Source organism: Camelina sativa, chromosome 17, assembly GCF_000633955.1.
Source record: "Camelina sativa cultivar DH55 chromosome 17, Cs, whole genome shotgun sequence".
NCBI lineage: Eukaryota > Viridiplantae > Streptophyta > Magnoliopsida > Brassicales > Brassicaceae > Camelina > Camelina sativa.
The window spans coordinates 21,815,962-21,818,908 of NC_025701.1; the positions used below are offsets into that span (position 1 = coordinate 21,815,962).

The following is a 2,947-nucleotide window of genomic DNA, read 5'->3' on the forward strand; positions in this document are numbered from 1 at the left end:
TTTTTTCGGGAAAAATTTTCGATTTTGGCGGGAAAAAAAATTTTGGCGGGAAATTTTTTTGACGGAAAATATTTTCGATTTTGATGACTGTACATTCTTGCAGTCACTCAAAAAGGGTAATTTGGTCATTTTGTATATAAAGAGGGGTAGTTTTAAAAATGGTCAACATGAAGGGGTATTTTTAAAAAGAGATATGGAAAAAGGGGCATTTTTGAGAATGCCCCTTATTTTTTCCATTTATGTTTAGTAAATCTTTTAGATAATATTAGTTTTAAATAAATGTATAATTCACTAATAATTCTTCAGTTTTTTCATTTAATAAAAAAGTTTTGAAAAATAATTATATATTTTAATTTATTTTGAAAATTGTTACCTTTAATAAAATAATAAAAAAATTGTGAGATTTGAGAAAATAAATCAACAGTTCAAACAAATCGACTATGTAATAAATCAATTATTAAAAGAATAAATAGACTTTTTAATATAAGTCAACAAAGAAAAAACATAAATGAGCAGGAATAAAATATGAGTCGAGAGTTCAAAAAGTCAATCATATTAATAAGTAAAGTTAAAATGAAATAAGTCTACTAAGACCAAACAAATCGACGGGAAAAAAATATAAGTCAACAAACAAAACAAATAAGTCAACATAATCAAAAGTTGACTTTGTAAAAAAACAATCAAACAAAAAAACAAGTCGACAATTTTAAAATAAATCGACGTAAAATTAAATAAGTCGACAAAAATTAAATTTAAGTCAACCATTTAAAATATTGACCTTATTAATAAATCAATGTAGAATATAATAAATCAACAATAAATAAACAAATCAACAGAAACAAATATAAACCGATGAACAAAAAAAATAAGTCACTTGTTAAACAAATCGACTATGTTATAAGTCCACTAGCCATAACATAAGTCAACTGTTTTAATGTAAGTCGATGATGAAGATAATTAAGTCAACAGAAGTCAAAAACAAAACAATAGAGTAGTTGGAATTGAAGATCGTTACCGATGACTCGGACAAAAAAAAAGGATGAGCTATAGCACCTATATTAAATACTAACCCTAGCTTGAATAAGATTGATCAATCTAATCCTCTATAGTAACTTTTTTTTGGGTAAAAAATGACCCTTTATGGTGCCAAGTGAAAAGAGATAATTCGATACTAGTGTACCTCTTAGGGGATAACTTTATTTATACTTTGAACTTCTTTCTGAGCTCTTAATGTTTATCTCAAACCACCTTCAAATTTACTGAAGCATTCATTGTACAAAGGATTTTTTTGGTTGAATACAATTTTACATTCAATTCAAAAAAAAAAAAAGATAATTTGATACACTCATTGCTAAACAGGTTTATATAGCAAACTGGTTGGACTCTCGTCCTTCTCTGAACTGGTTTACATCTGTTTTCCGTCATTGGTCTCTCATTAATTGGGCTAGTTCATTCCAAAGAGCTTATATACCTTGTTCGCTCTTCTTTTTTTTTCAATTTTTATTTCATGCAATTACAGTAAATAATATTAAGATGAGATATGTCATCGTGATTTTCATATCTCTCAGCTTCAGCTCGCAAAATCGTGGCATATGGAATAAAGATTATGATGACACTACCAAATTCCAGTGGAAGGAGAATGTGTGGCATGTACTTGATTAGGTAACAAACACAACTAATTAAAAGTAGTTAAATCATTAATGATGCGATGAACAAATAATCAAGAAGTTGTGAACAGTCACTCTCAAAATAAAATGTATCCACTCCTTCATTTATGTTCGTCATTCAATCCTTCTTTATGATTAGGACCTACGAACTCAAAGGGAACCACCCATTCTCATAAATATTCAATTAATCCATGTGTAGATGACTTAGAGAAAATATGGTACAGGAAGAGGTAGAGGTAGATGTGGAGATCAAATCTATGGCTGATAAGTTCCACATGTTCGCCAGGAGATCACAACATGTTTCCAAAGCCACTCGCTACATTCAGGGATGTGATCTGCTCGAAGGCGAGTGGGGCAAAACTGGAAGCATACTCTTGTGGAAATTAACTCCTGGTAATGGAAATATTATTTTGTACGTCTCATTCTATGCAAGTTAAACCTTAAACTATGGTATAGGTATACTAGACAATTGGATCTACGGAAAAAAAAAAGAATGATATATTTGATTTGTAAACGCGTTTTGGTGTACAAGTACATGGAGAGCCAAGAGTGTCAAAGGATAGGATCGAGGCCATGGATCTTGAGAATAATGTGATCCAGTGGAGGGTGTTGGAAGGACCTTTGAAGAAAGAGCACAAGAGCTTCTTGAAAACGATGAAGGTGAGCCCTAAGAAAGGGGAGCCTGGAAGTGTGGTGAAGTGGAACATGAGGTATGAACGACTTGATGAGAACGTGGCTCACCCAGAGAGGCTCCTTCAGTTCTTCGTCAAAGTGATTAAGGATATTGACCGATACCTCTTGTCTGATGATTAGGGGACTCTTCTGCTTGGCGTATGTGTGGTAGAGTTATTATATGCGTAAGGAATCTTCTATTCTTATGTACGTTTTGTATGTCTTTCTCGATAATGTGATAATGTTCACTCTCCGTTCAAAAATAAAAATAATAAGAAGAGAAGATAAAAAATAAGATAAATCTACCTTCCAGACTTATGATTGGTTCAATTATTTAATGTTACTAACATTTTAAAAATATTATACAGTATATTATTTGATTGAGAGACTCTATCTAAGAGAGTTATTGATGTAGATGTTCTTACCATCTCTTTCCTTCATCCTCTGTTAGAATCCTCTTGTTACATAGAGAATTAGTTGGTAAATATTTAATTTTTTATTTATAATTGATTAGGACAAAGAGTTACGAATTCTAAGCTATAATAGAATAATATTCATAGCTACATACATATGCATGAACCTAGTTGTTTATATTGTATCAAATCTCC

General features: G+C 31.0%; 1 protein-coding gene across 1 annotated transcript; it reads left to right on the top strand.

Annotated features, from left to right (window-relative positions):
• Positions 1,808–2,653, top strand: LOC104757834 (MLP-like protein 168). The gene is made up of 2 exons (XM_010480623.1): positions 1,808–2,060; positions 2,200–2,653. Exons 1-2 carry the CDS (start codon positions 1,883–1,885, stop codon positions 2,478–2,480), a joined length of 459 nt encoding a protein of 152 aa, XP_010478925.1. The 5' UTR covers positions 1,808–1,882; the 3' UTR covers positions 2,481–2,653.

Bases quoted from the DNA above. Each gene is read 5' to 3' on its own strand.
- LOC104757834 (XM_010480623.1), top strand. From the start codon at position 1,883: ATGGTACAGGAAGAGGTAGAGGTAGATGTGGAGATCAAATCTATGGCT. The intron at 2,061-2,199 runs GTAATGGAAATA...TTGGTGTACAAG, and splicing joins CTTGTGGAAATTAACTCCTG to TACATGGAGAGCCAAGAGTG.